Source organism: Bipolaris sorokiniana, assembly GCF_000338995.1.
Source record: "Bipolaris sorokiniana ND90Pr unplaced genomic scaffold COCSAscaffold_3, whole genome shotgun sequence".
Classification (NCBI taxonomy): domain Eukaryota; kingdom Fungi; phylum Ascomycota; class Dothideomycetes; order Pleosporales; family Pleosporaceae; genus Bipolaris; species Bipolaris sorokiniana.
Window position 1 is genome coordinate 145,049 of NW_006911897.1, and position 20,666 is coordinate 165,714.

At 51.1% G+C, this 20,666-nt stretch overlaps 10 protein-coding genes across 10 annotated transcripts; 3 read left to right on the forward strand and 7 right to left on the reverse strand.

Moving 5' to 3' along the window:
- Window positions 1-106: 106 nt before the first annotated feature.
- Window positions 107-2,114, reverse strand: COCSADRAFT_33846 (uncharacterized protein). Its single transcript, XM_007698285.1, has 3 exons — window positions 1,621-2,114; window positions 1,468-1,553; window positions 107-1,396 (listed from the first exon to the last, which is right to left on the reverse strand). Exons 1-3 carry the CDS (start codon window positions 1,744-1,746, stop codon window positions 373-375), a joined length of 1,236 nt encoding a protein of 411 aa, XP_007696475.1. The 5' UTR covers window positions 1,747-2,114; the 3' UTR covers window positions 107-372.
- A 253-nt stretch (window positions 2,115-2,367) lies between these two features.
- COCSADRAFT_33847 (uncharacterized protein) lies at window positions 2,368-4,480 on the reverse strand. Its single transcript, XM_007698286.1, has 2 exons — window positions 3,586-4,480; window positions 2,368-3,535 (listed from the first exon to the last, which is right to left on the reverse strand). Exons 1-2 carry the CDS (start codon window positions 4,241-4,243, stop codon window positions 2,580-2,582), a joined length of 1,614 nt encoding a protein of 537 aa, XP_007696476.1. The 5' UTR covers window positions 4,244-4,480; the 3' UTR covers window positions 2,368-2,579.
- Window positions 4,481-4,817: 337 nt separating this feature from the next.
- On the forward strand, window positions 4,818-5,586 carry COCSADRAFT_33849 (uncharacterized protein). The gene is made up of 4 exons (XM_007698287.1): window positions 4,818-5,184; window positions 5,240-5,298; window positions 5,355-5,419; window positions 5,478-5,586. Exons 1-4 carry the CDS (start codon window positions 4,879-4,881, stop codon window positions 5,543-5,545), a joined length of 498 nt encoding a protein of 165 aa, XP_007696477.1. The 5' UTR covers window positions 4,818-4,878; the 3' UTR covers window positions 5,546-5,586.
- Window positions 5,587-5,734: 148 nt separating this feature from the next.
- COCSADRAFT_33850 (uncharacterized protein) lies at window positions 5,735-7,902 on the reverse strand. Its single transcript, XM_007698288.1, has 5 exons — window positions 7,393-7,902; window positions 7,334-7,340; window positions 7,222-7,277; window positions 7,059-7,174; window positions 5,735-7,003 (listed from the first exon to the last, which is right to left on the reverse strand). The coding sequence occupies exons 1-5, from the start codon at window positions 7,409-7,411 to the stop codon at window positions 6,131-6,133; spliced, it is 1,071 nt and encodes a 356-aa protein (XP_007696478.1). The 5' UTR covers window positions 7,412-7,902; the 3' UTR covers window positions 5,735-6,130.
- Window positions 7,903-8,374: 472 nt separating this feature from the next.
- Window positions 8,375-10,055, reverse strand: COCSADRAFT_82594 (uncharacterized protein; the record flags this gene model as incomplete). Its single annotated transcript, XM_007698529.1, has 5 exons — window positions 8,375-8,572; window positions 8,623-8,829; window positions 8,884-9,565; window positions 9,613-9,809; window positions 9,909-10,055. 5 exons carry the CDS (start codon window positions 10,053-10,055, stop codon window positions 8,375-8,377), a joined length of 1,431 nt encoding a protein of 476 aa, XP_007696719.1.
- Window positions 10,056-10,258: 203 nt separating this feature from the next.
- On the forward strand, window positions 10,259-11,315 carry COCSADRAFT_157383 (uncharacterized protein; the record flags this gene model as incomplete). Its single annotated transcript, XM_007698530.1, has 3 exons — window positions 10,259-10,502; window positions 10,562-10,694; window positions 10,748-11,315. 3 exons carry the CDS (start codon window positions 10,259-10,261, stop codon window positions 11,313-11,315), a joined length of 945 nt encoding a protein of 314 aa, XP_007696720.1.
- A 339-nt stretch (window positions 11,316-11,654) lies between these two features.
- On the reverse strand, window positions 11,655-12,981 carry COCSADRAFT_33853 (uncharacterized protein). The gene has a single exon (XM_007698289.1). The coding sequence runs from the start codon at window positions 12,781-12,783 to the stop codon at window positions 11,716-11,718; it is 1,068 nt and encodes a 355-aa protein (XP_007696479.1). The 5' UTR covers window positions 12,784-12,981; the 3' UTR covers window positions 11,655-11,715.
- Window positions 12,982-13,731: 750 nt separating this feature from the next.
- COCSADRAFT_33854 (uncharacterized protein) lies at window positions 13,732-14,540 on the reverse strand. The gene has a single exon (XM_007698290.1). It carries the CDS (start codon window positions 14,403-14,405, stop codon window positions 14,004-14,006), a length of 402 nt encoding a protein of 133 aa, XP_007696480.1. The 5' UTR covers window positions 14,406-14,540; the 3' UTR covers window positions 13,732-14,003.
- Window positions 14,541-17,372: 2,832 nt separating this feature from the next.
- Window positions 17,373-18,913, forward strand: COCSADRAFT_33856 (uncharacterized protein). Its single transcript, XM_007698291.1, has 3 exons — window positions 17,373-17,751; window positions 17,815-17,867; window positions 17,921-18,913. The coding sequence occupies exons 1-3, from the start codon at window positions 17,719-17,721 to the stop codon at window positions 18,798-18,800; spliced, it is 966 nt and encodes a 321-aa protein (XP_007696481.1). The 5' UTR covers window positions 17,373-17,718; the 3' UTR covers window positions 18,801-18,913.
- COCSADRAFT_33857 (uncharacterized protein) lies at window positions 18,884-20,527 on the reverse strand. The gene has a single exon (XM_007698292.1). It carries the CDS (start codon window positions 20,414-20,416, stop codon window positions 19,295-19,297), a length of 1,122 nt encoding a protein of 373 aa, XP_007696482.1. The 5' UTR covers window positions 20,417-20,527; the 3' UTR covers window positions 18,884-19,294.
- Window positions 20,528-20,666: the final 139 nt, after the last annotated feature.

Below are 20,666 nucleotides of genomic sequence, written 5' to 3' on the forward strand. Positions count from 1 at the left end.
CTATCTGGGTTTGTGAACATTTTTCTTCTGTTCGTATAATGTATGATATTCATCACCAGAGCCACTTGGACGTTCAAAGTTTCAAATTCTCAAGTTATAAAAAAAATGTATCTATCATTTTGTCTTTCATCGTTAGAAACAGCTGCCATGATGGCTAGACTCAATCATATCTATCTATTCTCAAAGTGCTTTGTGAACATCGCATTGACGCAAGTAGGAATCGTCCCCTTCAAAGAAAAGAAAAGAAAAAAGGCTCAAAAAAATTGTAAAAGAACGCCAATACATGCATGGCCACGTTGAGTGAATACCCAAGGGACTTTTTGGGAAAAAAGAAAAAAAGACAAAAACGAACAAGACCCAAGAAGAGACCAATTAAGCCGCTCCATTGTGAATCTTGCCTCCAACAACCGCCTTCTCCAGTGCAGCAACGACGTCAGCCACGAGATCCGCCTCATCTTCCACACCACAGCTGATACGAACGAGATCGTCAAATACACCGGCGGCTTCGCGCTGCTCCTTTGGAATACCACCGTGCGTCATAGCACTGGGGACTTCAACGAGGGACTCGACACCACCGAGCGACTCTGCAAGCGTAAAGATCTTGGTAGCCTGGCAGAAGCGCTCAGCAGCGGTATGCCCGCCCTGGATGCGGAACGACAGCATACCACCGCCCATACCGTCGCGGTGCTGCTTGAGTGCGATGGCGTGCTGCGGGTGAGACTTGAGGCCCGGGTAGTTGACCGAGATGACATGTTGCGAAGCCTCGAGGGCTTTAGCGACGCCCGTCGCGTTCTTCGTTGCTTCGCGGGCGCGCAGGTGGAGAGTCTTGAGGCCGCGGTGGGCGAGCCAGCAGTCGAAGGCCGAGGGGACGGCGCCAATGGCATTTTGGAGGAAGGAAAGGCGCTCGTAGAGTTGCTCGGAGTTGAAGGCTGCGGCCCCCATGACCACGTCTGAGTGGCCGTTGATGTACTTTGTGACTGAGTGCACGACGATGTCTGCGCCGTGGTCGAGCGGGTTCTGCACGTACGGGCTCATGAAGGTGTTGTCCACGACGACCATGATGCCGTGCTGGTGGGCAATTGTCGAGACTTTGCGGATGTCGACAAGGGTCAGCGTGGGGTTCGAGGGCGACTCAATCCAGATGAGCTTGGTGTTTGGGCGGATGAGTTCGGCAATGTCGATTTCGATACTCGGGCTGAAGGTCACCTTGACGTCGTGTGTGAGGGCCACTTTGGTGAAGTAGCGGTGCGTTCCGCCGTAGACATCCGAGACGGACACGACGTGCGAGCCTGCTGCGAGCGATTGCAGAATGTTGGCTGTGGCGGCGGAGCCAGAGGAGTAGGCGAGCGCATAGCGGGCGTGCTCGAGCGCTGCAACGGCCTTTTCAAAGTTGTCTCTGCAAAGATGCCCGTTAGTCGTGATTCTTGGTCTTTACATGTTTCCAAGGACAAGGAAGAAAAAACGTACCGGTTGGGGTTTGAGGAGCGTGAGTACTCGTACTCGCCAATGGGCTGGCCAACACTGGTCTGTGCAAATGTGGTGGAAAGCGAAATCTGATATATGGTCAGCCAACTGCTCTCATCATACATCAGATGATACTAAAGAAAAAAAAAGGCATACAGGCTCAATTACAGCGCCAGTAACAGGGTCGTGAGGACTTCCAGCGTGCACAGCCAGAGTTCCAAATCTGTGGACTGGCGAGGCCGGGCGTGGCGGGGTATCGATGGGGTGGTCGGCCAGCGTCATGGTTGTAGGGTCTGGGAATTCTTTTTGCGTAAAGTATGACGAAAAGTGACGGTGGCAGAAGAGAGACTATTCAACTTGGGACGAAGAGTCGTGCGTAGATCTAAACAATGGGGAGAACAGGCGAACTTTCTTTCTTAAAATCTAGAGATGAGGGCTTGACCAGGCTGATATATATGGTGGGCGTCTATGGTGGAGGAATATGTACTTTGTTCCGAGCGAGGAATATTAGCGCAGAACAAACGCCGTACTTGGGCGGTCTGGGTCTCCGGGTTGGTCAGAGAAATCACGTCTTTCAGGGTCAGACGCGCAGATGTGACAGAAATTTTCTTCGCAACAAAAAAGTTTTGGAGGTGAGGGAATCCACTGGCTGGCTGGGCTTTTTCTCGCCCGACCCATCTGATATATATACGTAGATTGTTCTACGCCCCCCCCCCCCGGGCGACGGCCCGTTTGCTCATCCGACATTTCTCAGCAACAGTGCATTATTCAGACTGGCGTTGGCACACACACAAATGCAGGTTGCTCGAATGGCGACATCTGGCTCGGCACAAGGGCGCGTTGGTTTCGTGAGCAAGCGGGGATGGTGTCATAGTCTATCCGCCTTGCGACGGCCTTGGCACCCGCTCCCTGCTGATTACACATGGCGCCCTGCCACTGCTCGGGCGAGAGATTGGTAATACGTAAGGACATATGCAGTGCACTACACCCATACGCGCTGTTATATCCGTTACTTGATGGTTTGAATATGTCTGCCAACCCTTTCTCCACCTGACTACTTCTACATACATACTTACGCATACACACAAGTCACCACCCTCACATCACCTACCCTATTAGTATGCGTCATCCCCGGGCCTACTCTTTAGCTTAACGTAGCCGCTTACACCCTTCTTTCGCATTGCCTGCTCCCCTTCAGAGGCATCCCCCTTGCGTAATCCCAAAGACTTTCCATTGGCCATGTTCGAAGTGAGATAGCTTCGTCCATCGTCCAAGCCCGTATTGCCTCGCCGCTTCTCTCCAACGACGACCGGATCCTCAGCGATCAAGTTCTCCATATCCTCCCATTCCTTCTGGTTCAGTACATCCCACTCTTGGGCCTGTTGCTCAGCAAGCAAGAATGCCTTCAGCTCATCTACTACCTTGGTAGGCGACAGGCCCCATCCGCTAATGTAGTTTGCATTCTCCGCCATGCCCAGGTAGGAATGTGATGTCGCATGCGACAGCTGCCCAAAACCCACAGGGGTCTTGCGAAATATGAACCGGGATGACTTTGATGTCGTGATGTCCTTGTCAAACGCGTTCTCTAGCCGCTGTGCATTGTATGACTCTTGCACAATCAGCAATCTGTACAGATTGCGACCCATCGAACACGTATCTTCCCACTGCTTGAAGCTGTCTTTCATGCCTTGAGTCCGACAAAGCCATGCTACATTGTATGCTAGCAACGAGACGCCTTCAATAAAGGACGAATAAGCAGGGGGATCCTCGGCAGAGAGATGGCTCAACGGTCGGTCGACGAACAGTGTACGGGGCTTAGGGAGGTGTATGCGTGCCTCAAGCGTGCGAGAGGCTTCTGGGCTGGCATTTGATGAATGTGAAGGCGTCGACCCAGGAAAAGGTACCTTCTTCCCTTGGTACGAGGATGCTGGACTAAAGATGGTCGGTTGTGGATAATCACTATGGGGAAGTGTAATTTCGGCCGGGAGACGGATCCCCAGGTAGGCCGCAACGCGGACGAGGAGCTGAGCCACCGCAGCCAGGGAGGCAGATAGACTATCTGGAGGTACATCTGCGCAAAGGTTAGTATGTCGCCATATTGAGTAATCGCTGGAGCCGTACCATTCAGGTCCCGGAGGTCATGTATCCGTAGGCGTGAGCCGGGCCCAATGTTGAAGACCTCTTTGATGCTGCCATCTCTCGTCTTTCGCCGCTGCATCTTCAGACCCGCAAGCTTCGCAGTAGTCGTGCATAGCTGCATGCGCAAGTCTATCGTATCGTGATGCATCTTGTCCGCATTGTAGTCCAGTCTCTTGATCTTCTGCTGGACCTTATCCAACTCATTCGCCCGTCGCGACTCGATCCCATATGTGGCTGAGGAAAGGTCCGACTTTCGCTGCGCGTTGGCTGCGCGTTTCGCCTCGAGCAGCTTTCGTGTGGCATCGATCTGTTCGCGAAGTCTATTCGTATGTTCTGATATATCCCTTACACGCTCCTGTATTTCCGTCGTCTCGGCTTTCGTCCTTTCCCAGTTTAGATTGTTCGTGCATTCCTGTCTATCGACCAAAAGTCCACCCTTGGAGTCCACAAGCGAGACGTGTTGTATCGCCTGGTCCTCGGAGCCGTTTATAATTGCCTTGACATGCTTCTCGACGCTATCGCGGTCTATCAGCGTCCTTGCGAGCTCGATGCGGGGCTGTTCGAGGTATGAGCGGGCGCATGTCATGCAGTGGAAAGGCTGGCTGGGGCCGCCGCTTTTCCCGCAGATGTCGCAGTCCATGGCGAAAAGGTGTGTTAGGTGATATCGCCTTCAGAGATTTCGTAGTGTGGTAGGAATGGACGGTACAGCGAGACCATGGTGAGTGTTTGGCCGCGGTGGGTTGGCAACAGCCTACGTATCCATGGAGATCGACCAGTAAAGTGGCCTATGAAAAAAATTACAAGCTATGCGAAGGGGAGCTGTTTGTGTAATGTGCAGGTGAGGGTGAATGGGAGAGCACCGAGAAGGCGCGCACAGGAAATAGGCAGCGTGACTGAAGCGGTACGGTACTATCTAGGGACCGGCGCGAGTCGCGAGTCAGACGCACCTTCCAACGTCATGCCGCGACTGACCAAATCCTTATCGCGCCAGGCACGTGGTGTACGCAGCATATCCCCAAGCAACACCAGAAAACATCGGATTGTGCTATACCCCAAGGATATCAAATCTATATCCACGCGTCAAACACTATCTTGATGGTGATACGACAGTGCTGCAATTACTCTACTGCTAACCCACAGCACTGACCGCCGCTACAAGCATCGCGAATGAACAGCACCTCCGACACCGAGTGTGAACCCTTCTCCCCAAGTCACACTTTGCCGGCTCTACCCTCCTGGCCCCCTGTACTGACCCCCTTTTCCAACGCTAAAGGCATGGGTAATGATCCAGAATCCGAAGCTGAGCCCCCGAGGCAAGATGCTCAAAACTCTCGCCCACCGCATAGACGAGTAGGCTCCGATGAGACGGAACGGCCACACTCAGCTCAGCAAACCCAACATGATACCGACAGCCACATCAGTGAAACCAGCGAGGAAGAATCTGATGAGGATGATTTAGACCCTGCGCACAGAATCGACGACTTTAACTGGGAGGACCTGCATCACCGGTACCACGAAGCTGTGAAGGTTTGCCACGGCGAGGAAGCAGCGTTGATGGAGGAATGGGAAAGCCTCATGACTGTAATTTCTACCACTCCCAAACATCAACACAAGGTGCTGATATCATTTTGCCTAGTACTTCCGCATATGGGCGCAGTCAGGACATGAGCATGAGACGGATCGAACATATTCGAGGTGTGTCCTACGCCCAATACCTACATCGTCTAACGTTCTACTAAACTCTACCTCAGACTCTGTACGCGCACCGCCTACGTTCAGCACTCGGAAGATACACTTGAGCAGAAGCGAAGCCACTGTGCGCTACCCTTGATTTATTTTTCTTTTCAAATATGACATCTACTAATGCGATGCAGACATCAGCGTAGTGAGGGCTTTTGAAAGTGCGCTCAACCTTCTCAAAGCCAGTGGCCCGGGGCGCTGATGCTCATCAACTTAGATGACATCTATCTCGCCCATTATCCGCCTCAACCAGCAGCCTTGCCACGAAATATATCAAACGGTGAGGTAACGTTGTCTACTAGAGGGTTGATGCGTTCATCAAGTTTACCTACTTGTACCTTGTCACATGTGCACATCATGCGGTGTTCAATCATATGACGACTTGAGCCAACGATGAGCCGAATCATCAATCTCGAGGACAGTCTGAGACAAAAAGCACTCGCATTCCTCGTGTAGCACTAAAATATGATACCCATTCAAGATACAACTTCAAATTTCCTTATCTGCCGAGAGTTCTCCATATCTAAATCCTAAATCGACCGCTCAAGATTCTATATAATATGCCACACCCGATGCCACACCCGAACCAGCTAAACCATGATGCAAAAAAGGCTTCTATCATGTTGCCGAAATCTATACAAGACATGGGTTGCTTTTTTCTCCATGTCATTCAGATATGCATTGAAAAAGGAAAGGAATTGTGTCCTTCTTGTCCAAGGTGTGCCAGAAAAAAATTGTTCTAAAGACAGTGCAAGTACGCGACAGTAGCCAGGCAGGGACAAGCCGTTTATAGAAGAGGGTTGGAGCGGTATTCGGGAACGATGCCGTTGGTCTGTGATTTTTCGGCTTGGTTCTCGGTCTCGAGTTCGTTGCTGACGCTCTCGTCACGCTCAGCGAGCCACTTCTCGGCTTCGAGAGCAGCAACGCAGCCGGATCCTGCGCTGGTGATGGCCTGTCGGTATCGCTTGTCTTGAACGTCGCCGGCAGCAAAGACACCCTCCACACTGGTAAGACCCTCACCAGGCTTAGTGATCAGGTAGCCATCCTCATCCATGTCGAGCTGTCCCTTGAACAGCGCGGTGGCTGGGTCGTGTCCTACGGCATAGAACAAGCCCTTGGCCTCGAGAGTCTGCTCCTCCTGTGTCTGGTTGTTCTTGACCACCAAGTGTGTCATGAGGCCATTCTTCTTCTCCTCGCCCTTGATCTCAACACCGCTGGTGTTGAACATGACCTCAATCTTCGGGTGTGTTGTCAACCGGCGGGCATTGGTTCGGCTAGCCCGTAGCTTATCTCGCCGGACGAGTACGGTAACCTTTTTCGCCTTCTTCGTGAGGTATAGTGCCTCCTCTACTGCTGAATCTCCGCCTCCAATGACGACGAGGGGCTGGTCACGGAACATGGGCAGTGATCCGTCGCAAACTGCGCATGCAGAGACACCATTACCCCAGTACTTGTCCTCGCCCTTGAGATCTAACCTCCTTGCCTTGGCTCCGGTTGCGATGATCAGAGCATCGGCAGTGTGTTCTTCCTCCTCAATTTCGACATCGTCACCCATGGGGTGTAGCCAGTACTTGAAAGGGCGCGCCTTCAGGTCAACCTTGGCGACGGTCTGGGAAATGATTTCAGTGCCACATGCTTCGGATTGTTCACGCATTTGCTCCTGCTTGCTGTAAGTAATTGTTGGCGCACAAGAATTTTTGTGGCTAGCGACTGACCATGAGCTTTCCTCCACCAATCTTTGTGAAGCCAGGGAAGTTTTCGACTTCGTCAGTGGTGGTCAACTGACCGCCTGCTGCAATGCCGAGAGCCATGAAGCCCTCGTACATTACGGCTACACACGGTTAGTAGTGGGTGAGATTGTTTGAGGAGACAACATACGGTTCAGGTCAGCTCGTGCAGCATAGATGGCTGCGGTGTGGCCTGCTGGCCCAGAGCTACAAATGTTAGATCGGCGTCAAAAAAAAGGTGCCGCAACCAATCGCAAACTCACCCAATGACTACAACACTGTTAGCTCTTGCTCCTGCCGTAGAAACCCAGGCATAACTTACTGACTACTTTTGAATGCATGTTACGCGCTTGGACTTTTGAAAAACTTGAAGCAGTCGAGAGCCCCGCTACAGGTGATACGTGCTGGTTATGCGATGCGGCGGCAGCGACGGGCACGGAGAACAGGGACAGAGATCGAGGCGAGGTGGCCCTTCGAAAGAGTGATGCGAACACTTTGGCGACGTTTGCGAAAACCCGCGGGTCGCGTGCAAGATCTGGCTGTGAATGTGGGTCGTGTGCGGGATGATGGTGGGATGGGGTGTCAAAGTTGGACGACCGGTATGTAGTGACGTACGGAGTGTTTTGTATGAAAACAAGAAGATGAGGGAGAAGGGACTGGAAAGATGGTCTTCGAACTAACTCAGAAGATGCCGTAATTAGTGAGCGCTGGCTTGGTGGCTTCGGAAACTCCGCAATGCTCTGGAAGATGGCGATGGACCGAGGCGTAGTGGGGGTGTCTGTATTATTCAATCCTGCGCAAAACCAAGCTTAGTCAGTATTCGATTGTACCGGCCGAGGTTTCGCGCGCGCGCTATATCAGAGTGAAGACTGCCAACAAGAAATAATAGACAAGCGCTATCTTCAAGTGAAAATGAAAGAAGATTATTGCGAGACAAGAGAAAAGTAAGATCCTTGCCGCGGGTCTACGGCATGTGCACGTTGCCGTGCCTTAGATGGATTCTTAGAAATCCGATGGCGACTAGACCCACGTAGCCCTCAGCCGCGCAACTTTCGGTTTCTACAATCCTTACGCCATGAGACGGGGGGACCCGTGCTCCTCTACTAGGCTTCGGCACTCACGCACTTGTCGGAGCCATCGGGCTATTTGCCCAGACAGGCTCTCCGGCTTGGGCGCACAAGTCGTGAGGTAATCACTGCCCATGACACTTCGTACTCAACACGGTCTACTTTCTATCTTGGTGTGCCGGCCGTGCTGACAACCTCTATCATCATCTCCGGAACAATTTTCTTGCACTACGTTAGCTAATCCTCCGCGCCTGGACGCTTCCTGAGGTTCTCGATGTTGTATAGTATGCTCCGAACAGCATCGTCGTCGGCGCCCTGAACACTGCTATTCGCCGTGTTGCTACTCCGCTCAAAACTCTCCAACACCTTTGCAAGCTCTGCATCTTCCTGCCACAAACCCTCAGGTTGAAGAGAGAAACATTGCAATTTAGGTACCTTTTTTGTGTTAGTAATGATTCACAAATATATGCAAGTAGGCTGCTTACTTGATCCTCACGTTTCTCCGTGGTTGAGCCTGGTTTGTGGACGTTGTCTATGGAGACTACAATCCGAACGGAGCCTGTCGGATTCACAATCAAAGCAATGTCAAGCACGTTACCCTTCAATGAGATTTGGGATCCAGGCGTAGATCCTCCCATCGCCAAGTCGAATAGTGCTGGGACGCCTTCACACGCTACAAGGATACGCTCGGCCTGTCTAAAGTCAGATGTTGCATTTCAAGAGAATCAAACAGACGATATACGCACATCATTTCCCTGATTTGGCAAAGACCATATACCAGAGACGGCGACCTTGTAGCTTGTACACTCCAAGTCTATTGGAACCACATTCCGTCCCTGGAGATGGCCAAAGGCGAGATCTCGGATAGTGAGCCTCTCCTTCAGAGAGCAAGTTTGCCAATCCCACACGAACAAATCATCGTCTCCGCCGCCGGAGACAAGAAGGCCGGATGGTGTGAGACGTAGTCTGCTTACAAAGGCCTCGTGGCCGAAGCAGAAGCCCTCAATAATGTGGGCTTGCGGTTGACCTCGTGAAATTCGGATGTGCTCGTCACGGTCGGCCGTTATAATGTAACTCCGACCATCCACATTTGCATAAGTGACATCTGTGAGCATAGAAACGTGTCCGAGGAGGAGTTCATGCTCGAAGCGCATGGGCTCTTTAGACTTTGCGGGACCCTTTGCCTTTTGCTTGAGCTGCTCTTCCAGTGTTTTTCGGTTTCTGCCAGAGTGAACTGTAAGAGTTGTAGCTGAGGGCATCCAGTCCTTCTGCTCTGGTTCGGCTGCAGGGATATCACGCTGCTGTACCAGGTCGTCTTCTGGTGATGGAAGAAGTGGCAGAGCATATACGTCTCCGAACTTGTCCGCACATAGGATTGTTGTGTCGTCAGACGTGATGGTGATTGAAGACGGCCTTCTTGACATGCATCTTGCCGGCATCAGCGCATGCACTGGACAATTATCTGTCTTTCTTACCTATCACTTAATTGGTGTAGTCGACCCTGGGTGTCGATTTCAAAGACTCGGATGCATTTGTCCTCGCCAGTAACGCCAATTAGGTACTTTCCATTGTGCGATAGTATCAGATCCGAAAAGTTGGACTTTTGTTCTTTTGGATGTTCCAGCTTGATCCTTTTACCTGGGCGCTCCTCAGATTCGCTGTCCTGCTGCTCCTGCTCGTGTTAGCGATGTGTGCAAGGCAATACTATCCAACAAAACACTACAATGCAGCAAAATGGTTACTATGGAATACCACACATTATCTCACTCACTTCGGTCTGCGCCTCCTGTGCTGGCCACACTGATGTCGCTCCGTTACTAGACTGGGCCACCAACTTCGGTCCACTCGCGCCGAAGAGCACCCAGTCGCCTACATCTTTGGAGCTCCGCACAACAAGACATTGGTAAGGTGCAGCCATGATGTTGCGACTAATGCTGTCTCTGTCCAGGGTGCTCGTACTTTTTCTCTGCCTTTGTCTCTGAACGCGCTAGCGCGTTAGCGAGCAGGGGCCACCCACAGCCGGACAACCTCAATTTTCGCGCCCAGGACGAACTTTCTCTCCCCAACAACACCCACGACCCAAACTAAGACCTTAAACATCCCTTTGCGTCACCGAACACAATGGGGGGCAAGAAAGAATCCAAGGCCGCTTACTTCGAGAAGCTCGATGTCCTCCTCAAGGAGTACAAGAGCATCTTCATCGTCACCGTCGACAATGTCTCGTCGCAGCAGATGCACGAGATCCGTCAGTCGCTCCGCGGCGAGGGTGTCGTCCTCATGGGCAAGAACACCATGGTCCGCCGTGCTCTGAAGGGTCTTATCGCCGACTACCCAGAGTACGAGCGCCTTCTTCCCCACGTCAAGGGTGCGTTTTCCCATGTACATACACTTCAACACTAGGCCATGGCGCTAACATTGGCATAGGCAACGTTGGTTTCGTCTTCACCAACAGCGACCTCAAGGAGATCCGTGACAAGATCCTCTCCAACCGTGTCGCTGCTCCCGCTCGTGCCGGTGCCGTTGCCCCTGGCGATGTGTACATTCCCGCTGGAAACACGTAAGAATATCTCTGGCATATGCGTCGTGAATATTCAATTGACAACCGGACAGTGGTATGGAACCCGGAAAGACCTCTTTCTTCCAGGCGCTCGGTGTCCCCACCAAGATTGCCCGTGGTACTATTGAAATTACCACCGACTTGAAGCTCATTGAGGCCGGTAGCAAGGTTGGAGCTTCCGAGGCTACTCTGCTCAACTTGTTGAACATCTCGCCCTTCACCTACGGTATGGGTATCTACCAGATCTACGACAACGGTCAGACCTTCGAAGCCTCCGTCTTGGACATTAGCGAGGAGCAGCTCCTCAAGACCTTCTCTACCGCCATCACCACCATTGCCACTATCTCCCTGGCTCTCAACTACCCCACTCTGCCTTCCGTCATGCACTCCGTTGTCAACTCTTACAAGAAGGTCCTTGCCGTCGCCATCGAGACCGACTACGAGTGGGACGAGATCTCCGAGCTTAAGGACCGCATTGCCAACCCCGACAAGTACGCCTCCGCTGCCCCAGCCGGCGGTGCTGCTCCTTCTTCCGGCGCCCCTGCCGCCAAGGAGGAGGCCAAGGAGGAGGAGAAGGAGGAGTCCGAGGATGAGGACATGGGCTTCGGTCTTTTCGACTAAGCTTATGACGTTTGCGATGACATTTCTTGAGAGATCTCGGTATGGCTACGGCCTGCCGATCATGTCTTCATGATTTAGACAGTCAACGACAATACGATAAGATGAACTCAGCAACAGAAAAGAATGGCCGTGATGCTCACAAAGCAACGGTACCCAATCCAACGTCAGGTAAGCTCAAATCCTCGTTTATACGCCCTGCTATGATTATTTTCTTTTTAACCCTGAGGTCCTACGGTGAGGATCAAAAATACAACAACAACACTCTAATTTTTTAATGAGCAACCTGTTTTACTTTTTTGCCATCAGCTTATGTTGCGGATCTTAATGCTGACTTGAAGACAGATTTTTAGTTGTGCACTTGACACTGCATTCTGTCTATGTGATGATCAGCGAGTGCAGATTATGCGATGCTAACAAGGTTTCCTGCCCTTTCAAGATCTATGCGCAACCAAAAGCACTTCCAGAGCGCCTTACCACCTAAACTTCCGCAGACGCTCTCGCTTTGTATATTCCCCGTGTAAACGTCTGCATGTGACCAGGAATCACCATTGTCGTCGACTGCTAACCCTTGTGCGTGCTCTTTGAAAAGCCTTGTTGCGACAGCCTTGGCTATTCCTTTACCTCTATAGGCCTCTTCTGTATGTAGTGTAACCAGAGAGCCATCCAATCCAAGAAATGTCCATGCCACTGGCATGTCCATCTTTTCTTCAAAAACGCCTACGCTCTTCAATGACATCAAAGTGCTACGTGTGCGAGGTATAGATGTCCGTGCTTGGACAATCTCAATATCCTGTTCGCGCATCTCACCCCACCGTAACCCAGCAGGCAGCTCTCGAGTTTCTGGTAGATCGGAATGCTTGAACAAAAACTTGTTGAGCTCAGCATCTGGACCTGGAAGCTCCGTACGTACAACGCCTGCTTTGTGCAGAACTTGAAGCACATTACGCTGGCATGCTCCCACGGTGATGGCTTTGGGAAGAAGCAGATGGCGCATATATGTTCCTGGTGCAGATTCATAAGCGCCTGAAGGTGGCGGGGTTGGATATTCTTGTTCATGCTGCCTTGCAAGGTCCATGGCGGGAAGATTGTCGATACGCATTGGAGGTGTAGGCAATGTAGACATGTAATCTACCAAAATCAATACAGCTCTTTTGCACTCTTGGCAGTACTTTTCACCACCATCTCCTGTTGAAGAAGTGGTTGAAGATTGATGATAAGGCAGCTCAAGGGTGCTGAAGATCCACAGTTCGGTTTCTGGGCGCATGGACCGGTCCAAGTACGCTGCTGCCCAGCATTCTGGTAGTATCGCTTCTGGCGACGTTGATTCGGGGAAAGTAGCGAGTATGTGCGCGTGGGCTGTCCGGTTGGGATGTTGGGTGCGGTATACCAGGTTGATGCTGTAGGGCAGGGTAGATTTCAGAGCGCGTTGGAGAGTGGTTGATGAGGCGGAATGGGCGTAAACTTGCATGCTTGGCAATGCAGTCGATTGATTGATACGGATTGCGAAGAAGTGAAGGGGATTCCTGCGAGGATTTTTGCTTGAGGGATGGAAAAATTAAGGCCTAGTAGATATTTTGGATTGTGTACCTTCCATGTTAGGGATGGATGGTGCATGACTAAGTGGCCGCGGGATGTCGTGCTTTGAGTCAGATGTTTTTTCTCGGAGTATTACCTTTGCTTTCTCTACTATGTACATCTAGTATTGCTCGTTATTTTTCTAGGTCACAAGTGGAAGGGTATACCACTGACGTCATTCTTATTCAATTGGTTCTCGAATGGTCTTCTCATCTCTCCGCATATCCAAGTGCCCCAGAGGGGGGGTTTGCTTGTAGACGATTTTTATTATCCCAGTGAGAAGACATAGGATCAGATCGAGAGGTATTACGAATCCTCGCGGCAGTTACATGATTTTCCCGTATGAATAAGGAAAGTGCCTTCACATCTGCCCGCAGCGATCCGTTGTCAGCCCTATTACAACACAGTGGCTATCTCTTACTAGTAAGTATATTCAAATTCCACTGTAAAAGCATTGATTTTGCTGTCCTTCGCGTAAGAAATATGATAGTAATGATGGGCTAACAAGACTCGTCTTTATTTACTGTCAAAATCTTGCTTGAGCCGGTATTTTTTTATCTCCACGAAGTATATATCTTATCAAATTTGAATTTCATCCACATACGTTCACAGGAATCAGGGAGCAAGAAAACCCGTTCGATCTTTCATATTTAAGCTGATTACCGGCGGACTAGTAGTTAGGTGGGTGACCACTAGCGAATCCCCGCTGACGTATGTTTTTGTATGTTTTTGCATCGTGAACCTGTGTCACGTGCGTGGGAACTGTTTATTTCTATTTTTCTGGATCAGTCTTTATCTTTTGGTGGAAGAGGGAACTCATAACAGGAAATATTCAAAATGCAAGTGAAACGCGTGTATTCTATATTCTAATATCTATGTCTAAAGGAGTGTGGAAACTGTCGTAAAAGCAAACTCTCCAAGCCGCATCCCCAAACTACATCCTAGTCGTGCCGCCAGAGAATTGAAGAAAACCAGGAAAGCAATACAAAACAATCGTTAAGAAGCCCGTCCTCCTCTCATCCATTACCTCTCATATCCCCTTAACCCCCTGTGCTCGCCTACTCTTTCTCTCTCTCAATCTCGTTGTCTCATGTCCTAGACTCCGCTCACAATCTAAGCCCTGACACAAGAAAACTGGAATCCATTGAGCCAGGTAGGAACAGGCTTGGTGACATCTCCGTCCAAATCAGCAAAGTTCTTTGCGCGGCCGTCAAGCTCAATGATCCAGCTGGGAATGTTGAGGTTGGCAAGCTTGCACTTAGTGGTGTCCTCGAACTGGACGAGTTGGGCAGAAGTGCCCAGGATGTTGCCGTTGCCGCTGTCGAGGGCGCTGCCGGTAAAGCGAGCGGGAATGGTGACAACGGTGCCGTCAGCGGGGACGGTGGTGTCAGCGCTGACGCCGGTTTGGTCGTTGAAGATGCGGAGGGTGACTTGAGGGATGGGCTGGGGGATGGATGCTGCGGAGGCAGTGAGGGCCATGATGGCAGTGGCGGCGAAGGTGGTGGTGAACTGCATTTTTGTGGTTTGGGGGTGTTGGTTTGGTGGTTCGAAAGTTGGAGAGTGTGTGGTAGAAGGAGATTGTAGAAGTGCTGGTTGGAAGTTGCTGTTGCTGTTGTTGGGATTGTTGTTGTTGTTGATGATGGACTTCTAGGTCGCGAAGACGGCATGATTTATATCATGGTCAATTGATCCTTTCATCGAGTGCATCTCATAGCCGAGCTGTGGTTGTAACACTGCCTGGCTGAAACTATTCGCAGACATGCTCGGTGAGTAGTAGTGCCGCAGCCACCGCCCTTGCTCGGCATCACCTCAGAAGTCATCGCCAAAATACTCATGATGTTGCATTCAGACCAGTGTCAGCCATCATGAGATGTTCCTTCAACAAAGTATTTTCTACTCTCGGTCAAGTCTGTGGCTCAGTCTTGCTACAGCTTGTGGGGCGTTACATTGGAGCTTACAAACAATCTACTCGTGGCTTGCGTTGGTTACGAAATTACTGCGGCTGACATATGGGCCGGGATTTTTCCAGCCGGAGAATGTGATTAGGTCCACCGCAGGGCGTCATCAGATGGCAGTGATGGGAGGGAGAGCTGAGGGTTTGCTGACGGTCTTGGCTTGTGTTGGCACGGCACAGCCCTGGTTGTGCTCCACCGTCAGCAAAGGTTGAAATACTAGGGCATTCTAGAGGCTGAGTTCGCGACGGTGTGACAATAATATTAGAATCTGGGGTATCGCCCGCCATGCACGCCATTCTTGCGCGCATGTCGCAGTGCGGTGTGTATTATGCAGAATACGACATGCGCTCGTGATATTGACACATACCGACCGCCAACTCTCAGCTTCTAACGGAATTTCATCTTAATGAGGAACACTAGTCCACCTCATTTTCTGAAAGAAGCGGTAATATCAGCCGCTATGTTCAGCGCATGTCTACATTCCGGGCATCGTCTTCACGAGTTGATAATTCAGTAAACACACATCTGAAAAATACCGACGCGCTCTACGAATATTCACTGAATTTCGAAAGTCAGAACCCGAACACAATGATGGAATCATAAATTTAGTATTAGACACACAATTAATTGTAAGAGCGCAGAGCAATCGTGTTGATTACAAGGACGCCTTGCGCGCCCTGAAGATGACAAGATTTGACTTCTACTCAAGCCCCTAAAATACCCTCTATCTTCTGAGACACTGTGATTAATTGTAAAAGCTTCTAATCATATCAGGACGAATGCCGCCCTTTTTTTTCGTTCATTGTGTTGGATAGTGGTATCCCAACAAGGGCAATGTTGGTCTTGAAGGGAGCCGGGTCGGCTTATTGCCTTTTCATTCAATCAACACTTCATGATGAACTACTGAGTGAAAAGATGTTGATAGGTGATGCCAATCTAGGCATACACATCATTTCCTTGTATTCAAATTCAATCATCTACAATTCTTTACTTCACTCTCCCTCTCCCTCTAGATAAACGAGTCCATATCCAAGTTCCCCTATTCCACTGCCACTCGCTAGTACTATCTTGTCTATATCTCCTCACTCCTGCCCCTTATTAGCAGCCTATCTATCAGCACAAAGAGTAATACTCCTCTCCACCCTATACCACAGCCTCCCTAGCCACTCCATCAGCAACCCACCTCCCCTCAAACACCTCCTGCAGCACCCTCAACTTGGAGAAGAAAACATCATTATCCACATACGCGCCTTTGAGCCAGCGCTCCCCCTTTGACGCATCAAACGCCCTTCGCGCATGCAACACCCTCCTATTATCGAAGATGACGCACTCGCCCTCGTTCAATCTGTACTCGTACAGATTATCTGGGGAACTAAGCAACTTCTCGTAGGCATGGGCCGCAGCAATGTATGAACGGAGAGAAGGCGTATTGTTACTGCCGTGGGGCATTTGGACTGGGGCTTGGAAGGGCGGAGACCAGTTTATGCGGCGGATGGTGCTGCTAGTAATTTCCGTGCCTTCGGGACAAGGAAACGTCTCGATTACTGGGCGGGTAAGGTGGTAGTGGTTTTGCGGGTGATGGTAGTGGTATGTGATGGGAAAAGTGCACAGCGTATTGAAGTGGTCCACTGATTGCTCGCGGAGTTGGTGGGCGGCAGCAAAGGCGTCGGAGAAGAAGGATTCACCGCCTGGGGTACGGGCACGCAATGAGTGGAGAAGTTGAAGGTGTGGTGGGTTGGATGTGTACAGGAGATCCATGTGGAGACCGAGATAGTCGGGGGTGTAGGCAATGTTTTCGGCTTTGGGCTTGGAGCGAACATCCCATGTGCGGCCGTAGAAAGTGTCTTTGAGAGTTCCCACACGAGAAGCAAGAGAGACGACGGATTCCTCTGAATCAGGCACGTTGTTGATGAAAAGGAGACCGTATCTATGGAGGTGGGTAAGAGCGTCGAAGAGAGTCTCGTCTCGAGACATGTAGGCATCGTAGTCGAGCCATTTGTTAGCTTTTGTAATCTCCTTGCCGTCCCAGAATACTCGGTCATCGTATCGTACGCCACTGCTTGTCCGGACCTCTGTGTTGAGTGCCTGGCGGAGCCAATTGATGGAGTGCCGAGTGCGATGCTCCGAGCTAAACCCCTTGACATCACTGTCCCATTGCACTTCAATTGAGTCTCCTTTGGTATCGTCGACAACAGCCTTGGCGCTACCTTTTATATCTACTGGGATGTCTGAGGTCTGGAAAAGCCTATTGTTGCTATATTGGTCCACGCAGTGCACGCAAGTACAACTATCGCGCAGGAATGCAGCATCGAAGACCCTGGCTTGTCCGTCGATATTCACTGAGATGCTTTTTGCTGGAGCACCTGCTGTTACATCGTGGACTGGGTTTCCCTGCTCTTCTGCCCATTCCACCTGGCGCAGCTGTGGTTGCTGTTGCCGTGGTCTGGTTGGCCTGAAAGGACCATGGGTAGCGGGGCTCCGATTAGCATGCTCGGCGGGATTCGGTGATCGCCAGCACGAATGGAAGCGGAAGCTCCGTCCTTGGACTGCAGCGCGTGTCTTGTAGGCGTTTGTTACTTTTAGTCTCAGATGACGTGAAGGAAGCTTGGAGATGATGTTAGAAGTCATGGTTGGTCAGTCAGTTGGTCGCAGCTGGTGAATACCAATGGCAACAAAACGAGGCGGGGTCTGCTTCTTTTCTGTCGCGCGAGCTTGGAGGGAATGTGGGAATCAAACGCGCCATTGACCGAGGTCATCACACACCCTCTGTCGGCAACATCAGGCACCCATTCCTTCTGCATACCGAGGATCTGTTGAGGACATACAATCGCGCCCCAAACCCCAGCACGTGTGTCGACTGACGCACTGGGCGCATGTCTGAGGGTGTAGCGCAGTTGAAGCATGAGGTACCATTCATCAGCCTCGACCGTTTGGAGACACAAAGAACGCGGGACTAATATATCTCGCAGGGCTCCCAGCGGCAAGTGGTGATTGCAGGTGCAGTTGCAGGCTTGGTCTCACGGTATTCTTCATCCTTTGGCCTCATCACCATCGACATGGCTGACATGTGAACAGCTTCGTGATCGCACCCCTCGACGTCATCAAGATCCGCCTGCAGCTTCAAATCCACTCGCTGTCCGACCCCTTCAGCGTTCGCCATGTCCAGGGCCCTGTGTACAAGGGAACGCTGGGCACCCTCAAGCAGATTCTGCGCGAGGAGGGCCTCACTGGCCTGTGGAAGGGCAACATACCCGCCGAGCTCATGTACTTGACCTACGGCAGCGTTCAGTTCTCGGCCTATACATATGTCTCGCATATACTCGAGGCGCTTCCTCCACCCTACACCCTGCCCGGTTCTGTGACCAACTTCATCAGTGGCGCTTCGGCTGGTGCTGCCGCGACGACGCTCACATATCCCCTCGATCTACTCCGCACGCGTTTTGCTGCTCAGGGAACCGAACGCGTGTATACGTCCATCGTCGCTTCTCTAAGACACATAGCGCAGCATGAAGGCCCCACTGGCTTCTTCCGCGGTCTTGGAGCTGGTGTCAGCCAGATTGTCCCGTACATGGGCCTCTTCTTTGCCAGCTACGAGAGTTTGAAGCCAATTACCGCCGCCTCTCCAATCCACCTACCGCTCGGAAGCTCAGATGCCGTAGCAGGTGTCATAGCAAGTATCCTTTCCAAGACCGCTGTCTACCCGCTCGATACGACACGCAAGCGACTGCAAGTCCAAGGCCCCACCCGAGAGCGCTACGTCCATCGGAACATACCTACATATACCGGTGTAGTTAGCACCTTGGCCCATATCTGGAAACACGAAGGAAGGCGGGGTATGTATCGCGGCCTGACCGTCAGTCTGCTCAAAGCGGCACCAGCCAGTGCCGTCACCATGTGGACGTATGAAAGAGTAATGGGTGCGATGTTGGCTTTCGAGGAAAAACACAAGAATTAAAGTGTATATATATAATATTTTGTAGTATGACTCGTCTCTGCTTTCCAAGATACCAGACTCGCAAATGTTGCAAGTTTCAACTGCTATGGTTCTTCTTATATCGCCTTGCGTCTCTTCACCTGCCGTTGATCTTGTGAGAACAGCTCCGGGATGAACAGGGCTCTCAGTCATAGCCTCCGATCCAATATTGAGTGAGATAGTGATTATTCAAGAATGGTCGTTTCCGAGCGGTTCACTATTTCCGCATGCCCCAGATGCGTCTACTGTGGGAGTACATGGCCTTGCGTACTGACCCACACCATTCTGGCTGTCTGCCACGGCATTGCTGGTATACACCATAGCAAGCAATGTGTCTCATTGAGCATAGAGCCTAAGCCGTGAGGGAAGTCGAAATTTCCGTAGAAACCAACGGAGATCAGACCTAGTCCTCTCTTTCGGAAGCGAGGGTATATAGCAATCCAAAAGTCAAAAAATCCCACGATTCCCCCCCTTCTTTATACAGTAGTCTGCTTCTTCTTCCTCGAATATAGCACAGCCTTGTGCCGTCGTTCCTCAAATCCCGCACTCTCCCCCTTGTGTCCTTCCATCCAGCAGTTCTGGCAGTATAAATCGTTATCGCAGCCCAAACACTTGAGTGTCGCATCGTCCTGACATATGATACACCACGTATCGATTTCTTCGTCGATCTTCTTTTGCAGATTCGTTGAGACGGGGGGTTTCTTTGTGGGAGCGAAGGATGGTGCGGAGGGGAGGCCAAGAGCGTCTGTTTGGGAGGGTGAGGGTGCGGCGAGGGCGGCTAGACGGGCGGTGAAGTCGTCTTCTATGGCTTGTGTGTCGGGGTTGGGTAGATCTTGGGGTGCAGAAGGAAGACTCAGGTCGTTATCTGTAGTTTCGTTGCGGAGTTTCTGGTCTCCAGAGTCTGACTTGTTGTCTTCTGATGCTGGGGAGGGAGGATCGTATTTCTTGCTTATTTCAAGCTCAGCCATGACTCTTGCAATGATGTCGTCGGCCTCGTCATCTTCAGTTTTCTTTTTGCCTTCTTCGTCCACTTCTTCGTCACTGTCTTGCTTTGCACCAACTTCTCCGCTGCCAACGTTGACTTCTATGCTCTCCCAATCCGTTAGCCCCTCTGTTTTACCCTTATCGCCTTGCCCTTGTGCACGACTATTCACCACTTCTGGTAATATCTTGCGCATATCTTTCAATAGCTTCCCAACATCTTGCTGCTCCTCCTTGGACACATCCCATTCCTTTCTGTCTCCAATGGCGTCATTCAATTCACCCAGCAGCTCCTCTAGACTCTTTTCGTCTTCATCGTTGAACTCAACATTTGAGCTACCCACACCCTGAGATACCCCCTCTAGATAGTTTGATGCACCCGGTGCCACAGTTGGTGCGCGTATATTATTTGTGGACGCTGTTCGTGATGGCTGTGGAGAGCCCGCCGGCGACACGGAGCCTAGACGCGCAAATCGTGCTGCAAGATCGTCGGTAGGTTTGGGAGGTTCCGCAGGCGCTATTGACGCGTTGTAGTTGGTATCCAAGCTGACAGAGGACTTTTTGAGCGCATTAAGGCGAGTGAGGAGATCGTCGTCGGTAGAATTGAGGTCGGACATTATGAATCAAATACAGAGGTGGTATTTGGATTGAAAATTCAAATAGAGACAATGGTTGTCCCAAGAAAGTTGAGCTATGACGGCGTGCTGCATGGAAGCTTTGAGTTTCGGAAATGTGTGGAGTTGCCGCGACCATCTTGGTTGGACATGGCGGGGGAGGGGCACGCTATGCTTTAGAGCGCGAGCAGTCCCAATAGATGTAATTCCTTAAAGCTACATTCATTATTTTCCAGGATAATCGGTAATTACT